The following is an 18512-nucleotide window of genomic DNA, read 5'->3' on the forward strand; positions in this document are numbered from 1 at the left end:
AAAGAGTGTTTGTATTTTTGAGTTTGAACATGTTATGTTTATGCTCAAGTTGTTTGTGTGTGTGTGTTTCTGGCAGTTCTGGTTGAGGAGTTTAAAGAAATTGCTGTAGGCCTCTGAATGTGTGTCAGGAAGGGCTCTGTGTGCAGGAGCAGTCAGTGTGAAATGTTTTCTCAGAATTGCTTGTGTTCATGTCAGACAGTCCAGTCCATATGGTTTAACTAGAGCCAGGGGCATACACTTTGAAAAGGGATTATGAGACATGTTAAATAATAAAACATTCTAAAAGCCATTTAATTCAATTCAAATGATACATCTTGCAATATCAGAACACTGTTATACAATCAGCACCACTACTGACAAGAAACTATGTAATTATGCAGAATAATCATACATTCTGAACAGTGTTCATTTTGACAGCAAATTTTGATTTAGTTCTGACTTAAATGCCATTTAGTTTTAGTCATATTTTAGACATTTGAATTATTTTAGTTTAGTTTTATTGTCATAAGATTTAGTTGACTAAGTCTAATGGGTTTAGTTAAATTGTAATGCTGTAATATCTGTTTTTATGATCAAGGGGACGTTGGTCAGATTTAATGCTTATTTAGAATCTTTTAGTATATTAATTTATCATTAGTTATTTTAGACATTAGTTATTCCCTATGAAGAAATTCCTTCCTGTTTAACAATTTATGATTTTAGTTAGTTAGAAAAATTCAATTCAGTTGGTATTCAGAGGCCTTTGACCTGCTTATGTATTTTTATTTTCTGCACAGCAACTTATTTTATATGGCTTTTGAATATTCAGTTTGCCGCTGTCAAGAGGAATGTGTGCTAAAATCCTTTTCCCTTTGCAGGTGATATGTTTGTAAGCTATGATGAATATGCTAATACCGCTCGTTGAATATGCAAATCACTCTCAGTCTAAGTAGCCAGTAGGATAAAGGCTGGACTGAGCTTCTCTAAATTCTTGAGTGTCTTGAGGGGTTTGGTGTGTGTGTGTGTGTGTAGCTGGTTTGCAGTGAGCAGTTACTATCTTGTAAACATTAATGTTATTTTTTTGCCTGTGGTGTGTGTCTATCCATATGTGTGTCCTAAGGCATTTTGCTTTATGTGTGTGTATTTCTGTGGTGGGTAAAAGTTTGAAGTGCTTTTAAAGGCAGTATTTTCACACCCACTAAAGGGAGACGGAGATGTCTACATGTGTGTCTGTGCCAGAGGTTTGTACACGCATGCACATTAACATGCTTTAATTAACTGTTGCCAGAGGCTCACCAATACAGTGCTGAAACATCACAGTGCCAGAATCTGGCTCACATTTGGCTCAGCATCATAAAGCCTAAGGGCAGGATCGGCTGATGTTTCAAAACCCAAACAAGAAGCTAATGTGTGTGTGTGTGTCTGTTATTAGTACATTGGGACATTCCCATCTACAAGTTTTTACAGAGCTTCTACACATCACTAACGAAGTATGTGTGTGCGTAAGATAGACCCCTGCTGATACATTGATGGTACAATTTTAGGAATTTTATCCCAATGTGTCTTACAGACTGATGAAAAATACAGTCATTAATGTTCAGCTCTTAATATTCTACATAATGCTGTGTGAAATGATTCTTGTATCAAGTAAAAATAGAACTTTGAAAAAATGGTTACGTGATTTGGTCCAATTCACTCCTTATTGCTCCCAGCATGCACTAGGCTAGGGCATGAATAATTATTAGGTTGCGTTTTAGAATGTTTGCCAGTTTGATTTAAATTTTTGTTGATGTTTTTTTTGTTGTTGTCACATTTAGTAACTTATATTTTTCAACCTGTAAAATCATTTGATTGTGGTCTAAATAAAATAATAGCTGACTGTGAGCTTGCAAACTAAATGATTCAAGTATAAGATCAGAAGATTCCATAGATTTCAGTTTCATGCCAACTTTAACAATGTTATTATTTTATTAGTGCTTTTTTTTATTATCTTTAAAAAGATCAGCACCTAATTTTTGTAGTGCAGTACAATTTTCACAGTTGAGCAATATAAAGGAGTAAGATTGAATTGAATAAGTGTATATCAACATGTGCATGTGTGTATTTTAAATTTCCTGTTTTCTTTGTCTGTCTCAGGCGAGCGTTGTGAGTTTGACCGGCGTGGTGGCCAGTGTGTGGCAGGCATTTGTCGTAATGGCGGTACATGTCGTGAGCTCTCCGGAGGGGGATTCAGGTGTGAGTGTCCTGCAGGAGGTTATGAGAAGCCATATTGCTCTGTCACCACCAGATCCTTTCCGCCAAAATCATTCATGATGTTCAGGGGGCTCCGTCAACGATTCCACCTCTCCATCTCTCTCTCGTGAGTACACACATTGACACACCTGTTATCTGGTCTTAGGTCATGTCAAGTCCAAAATTTTGACTTTTTAGAGTAGTATGATTTATGATTTTTATATATTTATATTTTTTAGATAGGAGAAATGATTTTAAAATAGTAATAATATAAAATATTACCACTCTTTCTCACACTTTTAAATATTATATATGTAAATATCCTAAATCTTATTTTCTCCTCCGTGATCTGTTTCTTATGTTCTCTCTCTCGCTTTCATACTATCTCATAAGAAAAGCTCTTTAGCACTCTTTCTCTTCTTTCATCCTGTTCTGTTTTTTTCCTTTCCCTTGTGAGTGCTATTTTCTGGTCATGTGTTTGATGCAATTGGTCAGGGTTTGGCTGCTGTGGCACAGAGGTAATATAATGGTTGTTTGTTGTAATCTCCAGAGTGGCTAAAACATAGCTATTTTATTTATTAACATGGTCAAATATCAACACATCCAGAAAGGGCACAACCTTCTCTCATCTCCCTAGACACGCCAGAATATGAAATCTTTCTCTTTCTCTCGGTTAAAGTCTTGCCTCTCTGCACCAGAAGATAACCATTGTGCTACAGTGTGCAATTTAGAGACTGACCATGTCCTATAAAAAACTCTTTTAAATCTAAAAGTCTTTGCTCAGTAGAGCATAAACAAGGGCCATCTCTCTCACAGCTCAGGCCTTTTGTCAGCGTTTTGTCTTGACCAAACTAAAAGATGTTTAAAGTGAATCTGTTTGCTCTCCAGAGAGGACGTGCCAGCTATAAATTTATGTAGCAAAAATAAAAATTATTATTCTGACTTTCATCTTATGTGCATCCTAAGAGAGTGCTTCAGTGCTGAAATATGTTGAAAGTTCATAATTTAATGAAAGATTTACATGAATAACAGAAATGTGAAGTAAACATATAAGAACCCATCAATATTACTATAAATGTGCATACTTTTTGACTTTGAAAGTTTTAATGGATATTGTTTGCTGAACCACTGCCATGAAAACTTCCTATGTTGTCTAGATATCGAGTGGGATTACTTTAGAGATCATTTTATGCTGAGTGTACTCTTCTCAGTTTTGCGGACATCACATTATAAAACTCTAAATGGACCTATACTGAGTCATTCCAGATCTTTGATGAGCATTAAATGTGTTTTGTAGGTTTGCCACATTGGAAAGTAATGGTTTGCTCTTCTACAACGGTCGGTTTAATGAGAAGCATGACTTCCTTGCTTTGGAGATACTGGATGGACAAATGGTTCTTAAATACTCCACAGGTAAAAAAGAAAAAAGAGGGGTGTGGGGGATTTGTGTGTTCAGAGAGTTTAAATAAATCCTGGACCCATCTATGATCTTAATATGGGATTATAATATAATATGAAATGGGTAATTCTGATGTGGTGTGAATCTTTATGTGACTTGCACAGGTGAGTCATCTACTCAGGTGAGTCCATACCTGCCTGGCGGAGTGAGTGACGGCAACTGGCACACCGTTCACATCCACTACTACAACAAGGTGAGAAGGTCCTCTGAAGAAGTTTGCCTCCTAAATTGTTAACTATTCTTCTGATATTATAGACTCCCTAAATACTTCCTCTGTATATTATAGCTCCTAGATACTAAAGGAGCTTTTTGTAACAGTTGTTATTGTGTATTCAGAATGTGTCATGTGCTTTGTGTACTTATGAGGACTGGTTTGTGCTTGTATCTAGCCAAAGCGTAGTGTGAGCGGTGACGTTCAGGGTCCGTCTGATGAGAAGGTCGCTGTCTTGAGTGTAGATGACTGTGACACAGCCGTTTCTCTGAGGTTTGGCGCTCAGCTCGGCAACTACAGCTGTGCTGCACAGGGAAGACAGACCAGCAGCAAAAAGTGAGTGCGCACACCCTCATATATACACATTTATATATGTACACTTGAAAAGTGTTGGATGTGTGTTCTCAGGAGAACACATTTATCATCTCTCTCATTCTCTCCTTCTGTTTTTTTTTCTCACAGGTCTTTGGATCTGACTGGCCCGTTGTTTTTGGGTGGAGTTCCTAACCTGCCTGAGAATTTCCCGTTTAGTACAAGAGAATTTATTGGCTGCATGAAAGACCTGCATATTGATAACAGACCAGTGGACATGGCAGGATTCATCGCTAATAATGGCACTTTACCTGGTGTGTGTGTGTGATTGTTTACAGTGTGATGATCCTGTATTTGTGATTGACTCTCATGATGTCAACATACACTACCATTCAAAAGTTTGGAGTAAGAATTTTTGGTTTGATAGAAATTAATCGAAAAATCATTAATCAAAAGTAACATTGTAAAAAAACATTAAACGATGAAATGATGATCTTTCAAACTTTCCATTCATCCAAGAATCACAGTTTCCTCAAAAAGATTAAGCAGAACAACTCTTTCAACATATACTAATAAGAAATGTTTCAGCAGCAAATTAGCATATTAGAATGATTTCTGAAGGATCATGTGTCACTGAAGCTTTGCCATCACAGGAATAAATTACATATTAAAACATATAAATCTTAAATGCTAAAAGAGTTCACAATTTTACTATTTTTACAGTATTAACTAAATGGTGAGCATAAGAGACTTGTTTTTAAAAACGTTTTGAATGGTATTGTAGAATTTTGTGAGGATTTGTGGTTATTTTACCTTATTATTGGCTGTTATTATGCTGATTGTGATGTTTCTGTGATTGGCTGCAGCAGTTGTGAGGTAATGCTCTGTGTCTGTATTAGGTTGCAGTGCCAAACTGCCTTTCTGTAAATCAAACCCATGCCAGAATGGCGGCACATGTAGGGAGAGCTGGGAAACGTACTCCTGTGATTGCCCTGTTGGATTTGGAGGGAAGGACTGCAGCTTAGGTGAGACCCACATAAAAATACAAAACCCATAAATACATCAAATATTTCTCTGTTGATCTTTAAGTGAATATTAAATCAGAATGCCAGTATCAAACAGGAACTATTACTAAATGTTAATGCCATGATGATCGTGGTGTTGGAATGATTCTTTCACAGTGATGTCCCACCCTCATCGTTTCCTTGGAAACAGTGCGCTGTGGTGGGACTTGAAGAATGAAGTCACCATCACTACACCCTGGTATATGGGGCTGGTGTTCCGCACCAGATCAAAAGAGGGAGTTCTCCTGCAGGCTCAAGCTGGACAATACACCAGCTTGATCTTTCAGGTATGCATACTTACAAACACACTGAGTAACATTCAGTAATGCACACAGAAAGGAAAAGAAAACTACTAGAAAAAGTTCAGCCTTGTCATATTTGTAGTCTGTGTTTTATCTGATTACTAATAAAAATTGACAAATTGACATTTTGAATTATTAGACTTTCTTTCTTGTGCTGATTTATTTATTTATTTGTTTGTTTTCTGGAGCCAATCAGGTGAAATGTTTGGCCACCAAAGCAAAATTAATAATAATTTTTATTTTTATAATTATAATATATATTTGATAATAATGTTTACATTTAAGTGTACTTTTACATATAATTTAAATTTGATTCAAATTTATTTACATTTTAATTTAATTTAATGTCAAGATTTACTGTAAAAACTGTCATAACTGTTTTTTCTTTAAATTAGATAATCTAATTGGTGGAAAGAAGAAGTTATTACAAATTTGTTTTTTAATTACAATTGTTTCAGTTATTTTTTAAATTTATTTCTATTTTTTTTATAACTATTTCATCTTCATTTAATAAAACAATGACACAAATTTTCATTAAAGCAAGTTGAATCAAAGGATTGAAGCCTCCATAAATTATGAACCAAGTTATTCCTCCTGTCTAAAAGCTATACTATTCTAATGCTCTCTGGCATTAAGGAAAAACCTGGGCTTGTTTGCCTTCAGATATTCCAAGAAATGTCTGAAATCATTAAGAGCCTGATGAAAGGAAAACATGATCTGTTTTGGAGTCGGAAACAAACATTTTCACTAGAAGCACAGTGTTAATTAAATAAAGCTAGCTTGACTTCCTATAGCACTTTGAAGTATACAATTATGCACCGAGCTCCAAAGGCTCCAGATGATTAGATGATCAAGTATAGCTCTCATATCCTATGCAAACAATAAATGAAATTGAGTAATGGTTAATTATTAAAAACCCTGATTTGTATGTGTCTGATTCCAGGTGGTTTCGGGTCAGTTGATGTTTTCTGTGGCACGGGGTTCAACTCGGCCGGTCAGGTTGAGACTGGATCAGGTTCAGGTGTGTGATGGACGCTGGCATGACCTACAGCTCGAGCTCCGTGATGTCAGGAGTGGCAGAGAGACTCGATATATTGCTACAGTCCGACTGGACTTTGGACTGTATCAGGTACACACATACACTCACACATCTAACCCCTATTATGTTGCTGACTGACTGTTATAATCCCATGTTGTAATCCATAATCTGGAATATCGGATCCTAATCTGGATTAAACTACAAATCAGACACAGGTCGCTGGTCTAGTGATTAAACAATATGGACTAATATAACCTCACTTTCTCTCCATCTCTTTCTCTGCCTCTCTTCAAATCTCTCTCTGTCACAGGGAACAGTCATTGTTGGGAATGAGATTAATGGTGTAAAGGTGAAGCACCTGCATGTGGGTGGAGTTTTAGGGTCAGGAGAGGTGCAAAATGGGATACGTGGCTGCATTCAGGTGCGTCTGTAACTTTCAGTCATTTTTGTATTCTCTTTTTATAATAACCTGTGTTGATCTCAACTGTGCTCACCACACTTCTGCTTCTGCAGCCTTCTTTAATGTATGAATTATTGGTAGTTATGAATTCCTAATGGTATCATTAGATTTTAACAAGCAGACAATTAGTTGAATAATTAATGAAAACTTAACAAACATAATATTAAAGTTCCTTCAAATGTACAGTCAGCAAAGCATTTATCAAGTAAATTCCCATTTATAGTGTTTATTATAATTTCCATTTAATTTATTAGAAAAAAGGACATTAATTTTATTATTATTAATTTTATTAATAATATTATAATTTTAATTGTATTATAATTCATTTTATTTGTGTTTTTTAAAGATGTCTATGATACTCAGCAAGGGTTTTGATCAAATATATTTGATCAAAAAGTGTTTTTTTTTTTTCAATGATGTGTCATTGATTGGGATGCATACTTATATATGTGTGCTGTATGTTCCGGTATGTGTCCTCAGGGGGTGCGTCTGGGGGTGCGTCCTGATTCTCCTGCATTGCCCCGCCCTTCCAGAACAATCAAGGTGGAGACTGGCTGTAATGTTGGCAACCTGTGTAACTCCTCCCCTTGTCCCGCCCATAGCCAATGCACCGATGAATGGGATCGACACACCTGTGTTTGTGAACCAGGTAAGATGTGGATTATGATCACTGGATACAAAATCTACAGAATTAAAATGTTTAATTTACATACAATAGGGTCCAAATGTTTAAGACCACTAGTGAAGATCTATCTTCTAACTTAATGCCATTTTTCATTACAATTTATATATTTTAATGAAAAGGTGCAGCACTCGAGCTGCATGAACTTTACAAGTTTGTGAAATATTGGTGATCATGTTCTCCAGCATGATTTGAGAAAGATCCAAAGAGCAGCTTGCGCTTCAGTGGAAGAAGAACAACTTGCTGTCTGCACAAAGGAGTTCACATGATCAATCACAAATTTACTTATTCGATTAAACTTAGAAGCACAAAATTGTACTTTCTTCTTTCTTTTTGTTTTAAAACATTCAGTATACTAAAATTTTACTTATTTCTAAATTGGTTATTGAATCCCAAATGTATTTTTTTTTTTTTTCAGTTTTCAGTGTGGTGTCAGACGTCTGTACAGTATATATGTGTATTAATAATACATAGAGCATGTCGGTGGTTTCTGTTAACAGTTTGATAGTTCACCCAAACAGAGTACATGATGATATACATTTACAAGTGCTTGTGTTGGTAAGAGCTCCCATCACATCTAAATGAAGATACAGACTCGTTCACTTCACTATCATGCCGTTAGAGTTGCATCAGCCCAGTGTTATTAATAGTGCTGTGCAGAAAGAGAAATCAAAGACTCCCCTCATAAACTCTGAATTAATTTCTCAGACCTCCTCCTGGTAGAGTAAACCCACACGTACAACATCTCTCTCTCTCTCTCTCTCTCTCTCTCTCTCTCTCTCTCTCTCTCTCTCTCTCTCTCTCTCTCTCTCTCTCTCTCTCTCTCTCTCTCTCTCTCTCTCTCTCTCTCTCTCTCTCTCTCTCTCTCTCTCTCTCTCTCTCTCTCTCTCTCTCTCTCTCTCTCTCTCTCTCTCTCTCTCTCTCTCTCTCTCTCTCTCTCTCTCTCTCTGTCTCCCTCACACACAGAATGTTAAGAGTGCCTAAATTTAAGAACAGAAATATCTCTCTCCTTCTTGCTCTGTTGTTTGTTAGATTCCCATACATAATTTAACAGTTTTAATAAGTCTCAGTACTGCAGCCTGCTAGTTGAATGTGTGTTGTTGAATAAAGTTGTTCTTTTCTGAGGACTTTATGGTAATCTTGTAGTGACTTCTGAAGGATTCAAAGCAGTGGAAGGCTTCATCAGAAGAACATATGATTGTATTCCTGCATTCTATTTCTGATTAGTGAGCTTTTTTCATTCATCTTAATAGGGTTTGCACACACTTTTGCACAGTAGTTCAAACATCTCCCTGCTGAAAGAGAGCGAGAGAGAGAAAAGGGGGTATTGTGTCTTTTGATCAGTCGTCATGCAGATGGAGGCTTTTCTATATGACTCTAGTAAAGGAGAGATCAAGGCTATGCTGTTTTGTTGGTTGGTTTGAATAGAGAGTGACATACTTTCAGTTCCTTAAATTCAATATGCATGTGAGGTGTGTGATGTTTTTCCCCTCAAGTATATTTTGTTGTTGTAGGTTTAATTGGGGCATGTGTATCTTTTATTTTATTTTTGAGGATGAATTTCTTTTTATCATACAATTTTATTGCATTATTTTTCCCCCTGAGATCCATCTATAATGTTAGTCATGTTTTATTTTGCCTTTTGACTCTTTAAACAGGCAGGTTTTTTGCTTCTGTTCCTTTAAGCCACCTGAAATGAGTAACAGACTAAAGATTTGCTGTCACATCCAGTATATTTGACACTGCCTCATCATGCATTAATTTGTTGTAGGTTCACAAAACAGTTCACACTGAAACGTGTCACTCAGACTGTCAAGGTTGAATTGATGTGATCGGTCATAAAGTTTTATTTATTTTTATCTTTTTTTTAACTCTGAATCTCAAAAGATCACAGAAAACTCGATTTTTCAAGATATAATGACATTTTTGAACTCTTTCTGGTATACAGACTGCTCTCTGAACACTCCCTCTATCTGTCATTGGTCGGTCAAACAGATAGCCCCGCCCCAAACTTATATCATTGGTTGAGCCAACTCTGTGATAGCAGTCACAGTGTTTATACTTTTCAGTAAAATAAGCCTAAGAATGGCTGAGAAAGTACTTTAACATTGAAAAAAAGTATTGTGTTGTAACAGTTTACATTTTTCATATACAGGATTCTACGGTAAAAGCTGTATGGCTGCATGTCAGCTGAACCCATGTGAAAATCAAGCAAAGTGTCACAGGAAGCCCAGCTCCTCACATGGATATATCTGTGACTGTGAGGACAATCACTATGGACAGTACTGTCAACACAGGTACACATTCATACACACCACTTGTATGCACAATTACATGAGCACAAATGCACACACACACATCCCTACTGAATCATTACATGCACTGAAAAAAATGTTTTCTTAAATATTGTTTTTGTCCTGCTTAGTAGCAATATCTTAACATACTTGAAAGAAGAAAAATAGTTATATTCTCTGGAAAAAAGTCTTTTTATTTTCCACAATTTAGTTTTTCAAGAAAACATAATTTTTATGTTTTTGCTGGGAAACAAGACAATAATACAGAAAAAAAGGATTTCCACTGCATACCTCATTTGTCCTGTTGCCCAGTTACTTTTATTCTGACTATAATCTCTAATAAATTGACAAGCAAATGTACCAGTATGATAATCAGTGAGAAATGGACAAAGACTTTATTGATGCATTCAGATTTACGACTGAATTTGTGTGCATGTGTGAGAGTTTTCTGTCACACTAATCCAGTGTTCAAGCTTATCCGAAAGGCTGGATGTGTATGGCGAATAAGTTTTTGTTCATGTTAATAATGCATTTGTTCTGCTTAGCTGCATGTGTGCGTGTGTGCTTAAGGTTTGCTAGCTTTGAACGGATGAAAGTAGACTTAAGTTTACCGACAGACTGTGACTCATGTGACCCTAATTCAACCCCTACCTCAAACACACACACGCTCAGCCAAATCCTTTACAACATCGGCAATCTCATCTGCTCCCTTTTATCTGTTGGCTCCATCTCTCTCTATGTCGCACTGTCTCGCTCTCCATGTCAGATCTGCCCTAGATACATAAGTATATGATCAAATCAAATCTGTGTGTGTGTGTGTGTGTTTGAAGGGTCGAGCAGCAGTGTCCTCGGGGTTGGTGGGGCAGCCCAACATGTGGACCCTGCCACTGTGAAGCCAGTAAAGGCTTTGACACGGACTGCAATAAGACCACTGGACACTGCCACTGCAAGGTACATGCACACTGTTTATACTGTATGTTAAATGAATAGGTCATCCAAAAAATAATAATAATAAAAAAAAAATCTCAGATTCATGTTAGATATATATATTACCGTTTGAAAGTATAGGATTGGGAAGATTTTTTAAATGTTTTTGAAAAACATCTCTTATGCTCACCAAGGCTGCATTTATTTGATCAAAGTATTTTATATTATATTTATATTGCATATTTTGAAATGTAATTTATTTATGTGATGGCAAAGCTGAATTTTTTGAAAGCCATTACTCCAGTCTTCAGTGTCACATGATCCACGAGAAATCACTCTAATATGCTGACTTGGTGCTCAAGAAAAATTCGTTATTATTTTCAATGTTAAATCTGTATTTGAACTTGTTTGGTGTGAACTGTGGCAATGTAAGAAAAGATGTCTGCAAGCTTAGATACCTAAACCCTCTTAGAGGGTTCCTGTAACATAAGACAAGGCAAGCACAAGTCTACTCTATACACTCCATAGGAACACGGCCATACTGTCTCAGTATGTCTCAGACACAGTAAAAGCTGTTCCAACAACCAGCAGCTTCATAAACATGCTGAGTGTTATGCTCCTCAGAGAAAACTTCATGTTCCTGACCAGAGGTTCAGGGGAGTAAAAAACGAGTTTCTCAGGAACAGCCTGTGGTGAATCTACAATGCATTTTTTTAAACACGCATTTTACATTTATTAGGCACATTTCCAGCTTTACTTTATTTGCTGTTTTATTTTCAAAGAATATACTATGTAATATATAGTATATAGTGTACACAAATAAAATGGGGAAATGAGTGAGAATAGGAATTGTAAATGTTGCATTACAGATGCAAACCTAAATTGCCTACCCAAGGCAATCTATAAATTGAAATCATCATTTGGACAACTACAGCTATAAAAATGGCTTTTTTTTAGGTTATGAAGTTGCACAAACTCTTCTTAATAGCAGCGTGTTATTCTGCAGTTTTCCTGTATACAGTATTCACAAACATGCATTTTGCTAGTATGTACAGTTAATACCTTTCCATTTTATTCTTTAAATGGTTATAGTCAAAAACAAACATGTAATTCAAGCATGTTCTTTTGATTTGGTACTATTTTTAGGAGTGAATGACCACATGTTCACATATAAATGTACATACAGTATAGCTGGTCTGGGAGGTGTTAATTGGTTAGTGTGTGCGTGTGTGTGTGTGTGTGTGTGTTTAGGAGTAATTAAAAGATAAGAGAAGTGTGTTCCTCTCTCTGGGGTGCTATAATAAAGCTTTGCTCACTCTCACGCTGTATATCTGGCTTTTCATTGTCCGTATATTACACTCCAATCCCAAAGGAAAACATGAACACACAGACTTTAGAGACATTATCAGACTTTTGAAAAATATAATAATTTTGTTTATTATTTTAGCTATTATGTTATAATCACTATGCTTTGTGATTTTTATCAGTTTGTGTTGTAAATGCATAAGTTATGGATGTTTTTGTGTGTGTCAGGAGTTTCATTACCGACGGCGGGGCAGTGACATCTGCCTGCCATGTGACTGCTACCCAGTGGGCTCCTTCTTAAGGTCATGTGACCCTGAGAGTGGCCAGTGCCAGTGCCGACCTGGCGTGATTGGCAGACAGTGTAACATGTGTGACAATCCATTTGCTGAGGTCACACAACCAGGCTGTGAAGGTAAATACTGTACCCATCCATCCAACCATTAATCCTTTGTTCTCTCCATATTTGTTAATTATTTCTTCACCCGCTTTTCTTAGTAATCTATGATGGTTGTCCGAAGACCATAACATCAGCAATCTGGTGGCCCAGAACAAAGTTCAGCCTGCCTGCTGCTGTCCCCTGTCCCAAAGGATCAGTAGGTGAGTGTGTATATTCACATCTGCGTCTTTCATGTGTCTTTTTTGAAGTCCATCTAATGCATTAGTTCATCGTTTTCGAAGGAACTGCGATTCGGCACTGTGATGGAGAGAGAGGATGGCTGGACCCTGATCTGTACAACTGCACCTCTCCTCCTTTTGTGGAGCTAAACACAGCCGTGAGAACCTATACCTGCACATTTACTGTCTATTTACTGTAATGAGGCCTGTTTCATACATATTATTTATTTTTTATTTTTTGCAGAAAAAAATTCTTGCTTACTACATCGAAGATTATTCAATTTGTCAAATTATTATTAAAATTCTATATAATTGGCAATAATTATTTTCATGGCTGATAATTTACTTGATAATTACTCAAATTAGCCATTTTGTCATTAATTTAGATACTATAACATTAAAATATGCTGTATGAAAAATATATATACATTTTGATTTAAGATTGCTTTTAACAGTCTTATTAAATTATTAGTGTATTTTAAAAGATTAATTTTAATTGTGTATGACATGTTATTACAGCAAAGCTAATTTAATTATAAAAAAACTAAACAAAAAAAAAACCGGGGGAAATGGGCATGCACAATTTCTAATATTCAATATTGACCAAAACAATGTAAAAAATACAAAATCATCCAACATCCCTGATATTTATCTTAATAAAGCCCATACATTATGAAGTGATTCTTAGCATATGGCCTTTGAGAATTATCACATAACTCATGAAATACTTACATTTATATAACTTTCAAAAATCATTATTCTACACAAAACTGAACCAAAACTCAAAAGTGTAGCTACAAACTGCTTATTTGTCATAAATGAATTGAATACGCATAGCTCATGTCGACACAGGATGTGTGAAACAGGTCTAAGATCCATAACTTTCACACAGTCATGCACACAGTATTGGAACTGCTTGTCTATATTACATAAACATTTTTTCATTGTGTGTGTGTGTAGCTGGAGGCGTTAGAGAGAAATGAGACAGAACTCAACACCATCATTGAGAAAAAACTGGCCCATCAGCTTCGTGATGTCACAGAGGCAACAACCCGTCTCTATGGAAATGACCTTCAGATAGCCGAACGGCTGCTGTCTCACCTCCTGACCTTTGAGAGCCTCCAGTCAGGCTTTGGTTTGACAGCCACTCAGGATGCACATTTCAATGAGGTGTGCATTACCTTAGGGAACCGATGAATAGCTGGAGATTTGACATTCCAGTTTTATTGAGACTAGTTGATTAACGTCTTACTTTGTTCTGTCTCTATCTGCAGAATGTGTTGCGAGCCTGTAGTGTTTTGTTGAGTCCGGGCAGTGCTGCGTTGTGGAGGGGTCAAAGTTCAGGTCAGACTGGAGCGGTGGGATTGGCCGATCTGTTTGAGCAATACACCCGCATACTCGCCCAGAACATGAAACAGACCTACCTCAATCCTGTGGCACTTGTCGCCCCAAACATCGGTCAGCATCAATACACAACAAACACATACAAAAGAAGTAATTACTTTTATTCAACAAGGACTCATTTAATTGATTTTTACATTATTATTATTATTATTATAAAAAAATTATCTTTCAAATAAATGCTGTTCTTTTGAACTTTGTTCATCAAAGAAAGTACAGATCATAATATGAAGTGTTACTTGTGCACCAAATACCACTTTTTTTTAACTGTGATGGGCATAATACTTAATAATAATTATATTACTTATAATATATTACTCATATTTATAATTAATATTTTGTTTTTTTATAAAATAATGTGTGGCTTATTAAGTTGCTTCAGTCCAGTAAATATTAGTTTTGTATGCGACAAGCATAGCACTTCCACTCTGGAGAAAAAGTAAATATTGGAAATAATCTGTCATGTGCAGTGTGAGGTGAAGTTGAGAAAGATCAATGTGAGACTAACACCTGCAGTGTGCACCTACGGCAGAAAAACTGATCTATTAAAAGAATCCTGTAGTTCATGCAGTGTGTGTGTTTGTATTTTGCAGTCTTGACTCTGGATCGCGTTGACAACCACACACACGTGCGACGACGGTTTCCACGGTATCACAGTACTCTGTTCCGAGGTCAAGCACTTTGGGATGCTCACACACATGTTGTGCTGCCCCCTACTGCACTAGTGCCACAGCGCAACTTCTGTAAGTCTCACATATACACATTCTTTAAGCCCACTTACCAGGCTTAAAAGCATTGAGCAATAAATCTGTGTGTTTAGTTTCAGCTCCATCTCCTGCTGGCCCTGGGAACCTGTTGGCCAATCAGACATTAGAAGCAACAACAGCACGGCGTTCTTTGTCACTGCAAGAGGCACCAGTCTCCATTGTCATCCTCCTCATTTATCGAAGCCTAGGGGCCGCACTTCCCCCGAAATACCACACAGACCGCCGTGGTGTCAGGTTAGAAAGTGTTTAACTAAAGATAAACAACACACGGATCACTTGAGAGTCTGACAATGTGCATATTGTCACATACACACTCATATGTGAGTGTGATTGTCTTTCTAACAATGTGTGCGCATCTCTGCAGGTTGCCGAGGCACCCTGTGTTGAACTCGCCTGTTGTGAGTGTTTCTGTGTATAATAACCAGACATTCGTGGAGGGTTTTCTGGACACTCCGGTCCTGCTGGAGTTTCGTCTTCTGGAGACCAGCAACCGCAGCAAACCGCTGTGTGTGCAGTGGAATCACAGCAGCCCGTAAGTCTGTGCGCTGTCTTTATTTACTCAATTTCATGTCTCGAGGACAAACAAAACCACTTTTAAAGCACCATCGGTTGACCAAACCATTACATTACACTGCTGGTCAAACGTTTGGAATAATTAAAGTCTGTGTAAAGCAATATTAAATATGTGTTCTGAATTTGTCACACCACAGAAAAATGTGTTATTAACTACCCAACCAAATTTGAATGATAAAAAAAAACACAAACTAAATCAAAATCTTGAAAAAATAAGCAGCTCACTTGTGGGAAAGCTGCCGCCTCTCAATGAAAGTTTGTAAAAGTATCCAGTGTAAAATGTTCACTGCAGAGGCGGTGATCCTCAGCTCTCCATCAAGGTGGCTCTTCACAAAATTAATCATCACAAGATCATCGTTTTTAGAACATTTTAATAAGGAGACTGAGCTGTTTTGTAAATTATCGCAACCAGATAATATGCATTTACGTGACGAAAGCATAGCTAGCTAGCAAACTGTAGGCTGTAGTAACTAAAGGTAATGACAGTAACACGTGATTGAGCGGGCGAACTACTGATGCTTGTGGGGCAGTCATGGCCTAATGGTTAGAGATTTAGACTTGTAACCCAAAGGTTGTGAGTCTCAAGCCGGCTGGGATTGTCGGTGGGGGGAGTGAATGATGGTGAGACCCTTGAGCAAGGCACCGAACCCCCAACTGCTCTTCGGGTGCTGCAGCAAAAATGGCTACCCACTGCTCCAGGTGTGTGTTCACAGTGAGTGTGTGTGTGTTTCACTGCTCACTGCTGTGTGTGTGCGCAGTTGGATGGGTTAAATGCAGAGCACATATTCAGAGTATGGAACACCATATTTGGCTACACGTCACTATTTATCGCTATTATTTCACTCTAGTTATTATAGTGTTAAGGGAGGGGCCATGCTCAGTGGCTCCAGTGCGTAATCGAGACATGATTTCAGGCCCGTCCAAAAAAATCCTGAACACAAAAATGGTGGAAAAACTGTTTAACGGTCTAACTCCACAATTCAGTACTATATAGATCACAGTCTTTGTAACGTGTTTTCAGCAATACATTTCTAACATTTATAATGTGTTTAGAAACAATTCTCTGAATTGCCTTTTACAAAGACTTTAATACTTCATTATAATGCGCTGATTTGGTGGTCAATTATTAATAATGGTTCTTATTATTTAAAATGTTTAAAACAGTTAATAAAACTGCTTAATATTTTCATGGAAACTGTGATACCTTTTTCAGTTATTCTTTGATGTATAGAAAGAATTTTAAAAAGCATTTATTTGAAATGGAAATCTCTACTGTCGCTTTTGATTTATTTATTTTTTTTCTCCCTTACCGTGATACATTAATGATAATCTATCATGGTTTCCACAAAATATTAAACAGCAAAAACTGTTTTTAACATTTATAATAATAAAAAAATGTAGGAAAAATTCAGCTTTGTAGTCACAGGAATAAATTATATTAAATTAGAAAACAATTATTTTAAATTGTAAAAATATTTCACAATATTACTGTTACATTGTATTTTTGATAAAATAAATGTAGCTTTGGTGAGCATATTTGATTTCTTTCAAAAACATACATTTTTTTTTTACAGATTTTGAATGGTGAACTTATTGTAAGGATTAACTGGTAAATGCTCTGAATGTGTGTGTTCAGTGTATCAGCAGGAGGCTGCTGGACTGTGAGGGACTGTAGTGTGGTGTATAGGAACACGTCACATGTTCGCTGTCAGTGCCACAGACTGGGAACCTTTGGAGTCCTTATGGACAGCTCACAGAGAGAGGTAATGTGCACACACACACAGACAGAACAAAGAATGATTAAGGCCACATAATTTGAAAAGCTATTCTTTACAAAAATCTTCACATTTATTAGGTTTTTCAAAAACATAATACTACATAGCAACAGGATGTTCCATAGTGACATCTCCTTCAGCACAAGCACTGTTGCTGATATCTTTTCCCTTCTCTCTCTCTCTCTCTCTGATTGCTAAGCAGCAGTTAGAGGGTGACCTGGAGACCCTCGCCATAGTAACGTACTCCTCGCTCTCAGTTTCCATGGCGGCGTTGTTGCTAACAGTGGTGGTTTTATCGTGCCTGAGGGGACTGAAATCAAACAAACGCAGCATTCATTCCAACATGGCTGCCGCTACTCTACTCTCTCACCTCACATACCTGCTGGGCATCAACCAGACGGAACAGCAGGTCAGAGAAGAGAGATGTCTGTGTGTGTCTGAATCTAAATGTGGGTTAGTGAGATAGACAAAGAAAGTTTGGGTGGGCATGAAGACAAAAACATTTCAACAAACAAACAAACATAATCTGTGTAGTCTCCTTTGGGCTTAATAATGTACATTGTTATTTGTAGATTGGAATCCAAAATATAATACATACATACATAAATCTGCTTTAAATTGATCATAAATAGCATGAAAAGACATTTATAATTTTCATTATAAAGATATATAATATATCATTTCTATTTCAAATAAATGCGATTCTTTTTAACTTTCTATTTATTAAGAATCCTGAAAGAAAATGTATCATGGCTTCCAAAAAAATATTAAGCAGCACAACTGTTAATAATCAACACTGATCATAATCAGCATAATAGAATGATTTCCAAAGGATCATGTGACACTGAAGACAGGAGTAATGGCTGCTGAATATTCAGCTATGCCATCACAGGTATACATTACATTTTAAATCATATTAAAATAGAAACAGTTATTTTACATTGTATAATATTATGTTGATGAAATACAATGTTGATTTAAACAATATAAATCAAAAGTCACAAATTTGTAACAATTAAATATATAAAATATATAATAAATTGTCTATTTAAATATATAATAATATTAAATATAATAATGTTATAATAATATTCAATGCAAGAAGTAAACATATA

At 36.5% G+C, this 18512-nt stretch overlaps 1 protein-coding gene across 2 annotated transcripts in view; it reads left to right on the forward strand.

The window, feature by feature from the left end:
* LOC107679402 (cadherin EGF LAG seven-pass G-type receptor 3-like) overlaps positions 1–18512 on the forward strand; it is a 47269-nt gene that overhangs the window by 18970 nt on the left and 9787 nt on the right. For both annotated transcript variants that reach the window (XM_016474936.1, XM_016474947.1), the window contains exons 4-25: positions 2116–2338; positions 3509–3624; positions 3775–3863; positions 4060–4217; positions 4344–4507; positions 5093–5218; positions 5375–5544; positions 6503–6688; positions 6909–7019; positions 7539–7707; positions 9896–10037; positions 10865–10985; positions 12495–12678; positions 12762–12863; positions 12945–13039; positions 13842–14051; positions 14156–14339; positions 14876–15025; positions 15103–15283; positions 15414–15581; positions 17259–17385; positions 17600–17806. In XM_016474936.1, the coding sequence (XP_016330422.1) occupies positions 2116–2338; positions 3509–3624; positions 3775–3863; positions 4060–4217; positions 4344–4507; positions 5093–5218; positions 5375–5544; positions 6503–6688; positions 6909–7019; positions 7539–7707; positions 9896–10037; positions 10865–10985; positions 12495–12678; positions 12762–12863; positions 12945–13039; positions 13842–14051; positions 14156–14339; positions 14876–15025; positions 15103–15283; positions 15414–15581; positions 17259–17385; positions 17600–17806 (3383 nt within the window). The remainder of the gene's footprint in view (positions 1–2115; positions 2339–3508; positions 3625–3774; positions 3864–4059; positions 4218–4343; positions 4508–5092; positions 5219–5374; positions 5545–6502; positions 6689–6908; positions 7020–7538; positions 7708–9895; positions 10038–10864; positions 10986–12494; positions 12679–12761; positions 12864–12944; positions 13040–13841; positions 14052–14155; positions 14340–14875; positions 15026–15102; positions 15284–15413; positions 15582–17258; positions 17386–17599; positions 17807–18512) is intronic.

Source organism: Sinocyclocheilus anshuiensis, unplaced genomic scaffold (genome assembly GCF_001515605.1).
Source record: "Sinocyclocheilus anshuiensis isolate Anshui unplaced genomic scaffold, SAMN03320099.WGS_v1.1 scaffold13, whole genome shotgun sequence".
In the NCBI taxonomy this organism is placed as follows: domain Eukaryota; kingdom Metazoa; phylum Chordata; class Actinopteri; order Cypriniformes; family Cyprinidae; genus Sinocyclocheilus; species Sinocyclocheilus anshuiensis.